The sequence below is a fragment of the Propithecus coquereli genome, unplaced genomic scaffold (assembly GCF_000956105.1).
Source record: "Propithecus coquereli isolate 6110/MARCELLA unplaced genomic scaffold, Pcoq_1.0 Scaffold305, whole genome shotgun sequence".
NCBI lineage: Eukaryota > Metazoa > Chordata > Mammalia > Primates > Indriidae > Propithecus > Propithecus coquereli.
The window spans coordinates 1,051,899-1,052,931 of NW_012148675.1; the positions used below are offsets into that span (position 1 = coordinate 1,051,899).

The 1,033-nt window shown below is 40.5% G+C and overlaps 1 protein-coding gene across 1 annotated transcript in view; it reads left to right on the plus strand.

Annotated features, from left to right (window-relative positions):
* The first annotated feature begins 591 nt into the window (after positions 1-591).
* Positions 592-1,033, plus strand: part of PNPT1 (polyribonucleotide nucleotidyltransferase 1) — a 41,895-nt gene continuing 41,453 nt past the window's right edge. The window contains exon 1 of the mRNA XM_012649836.1: positions 592-608. Within this exon, the coding sequence (XP_012505290.1) occupies positions 592-608 (17 nt within the window). The remainder of the gene's footprint in view (positions 609-1,033) is intronic.

Here is a 1,033-nt window from a genome sequence, read left to right on the forward strand (position 1 = left end):
CTAGGACCCCAAAAGGAGAAACTGGTTACAATTCTGGGTAGGTTCAACAGAGGGAACAGAAAGTAGGAGGATTTGGTATTTGAGCAAGTATATAAATCCAGCATACATATTAATATTTGTGAACATCTAGGGTACGGTAGACTTGTTTGTTTTTCTCAGCGATGCAATCAGTTGCCAATGTAAATGTATAAGCTTTAAGAGCTTTACAGTGCTTCCCTGGCTCTACTTCTCTGCCTGTTGATACCATTGGGAGGCCTGGTTCTTAGGGAGAGGATAGTCAACTCGTTGGCTTGTGCGTGTGAGTACATGTGCTCTCTTCTTCTCTGACACAGTGCTAGTCCCTACATTTAGATGGGGCCATATAACTGATTTTCATTAGTGGAACCTGAGAAGAAATAACATATATCATCTACAGACTAAAGTAGTCCCTTGGAAGGACTTTATTCCAATGAAGCCTACCATTATTCAGAAAGAACTCATGTTCTTGACCTCAGTATTCTACTGTCTTCTCTTGGTTGCCTGTACAAATCATATCACCATTAAAGAATAAAGATTTGCCATCAATGAGGATATTCAACAGAATATGCCACCATGGGCAAAATGCTGAGGTAGTAGCCCCATTAATGGAGTTGAACTTTGGCTTTCACAGCTCTTCTTTACTGTGTCTCAGGACCACTTAGATCTAGTTAGAGATCCTACACTCCCCTTCACAGGAATCACTTAGGTATTCAGAATTCATGTTAGTAGATGGAATGCCAATTCCTGGTAGGTCTCGAGAAGTACTGGCAGCATATTCTTATTCAGGATTACACAAAATTTCAAGACACTAAATTTACATTTTGCCACATAAAACCTTAATACTGCTTTCAGCTATAGGTTAATGCGGATCTTTGTGATCCTACACAGTGTGACTGGCTCTGAGCATCTCATTCCTTTCATCTGTTCCACCTATTAACCAACACCAGCCTTCTCTCTGCACTTCATCATTCCCATCAGTCAGGGGAGACCCATTTTATTTTAGGCTTTCAACATT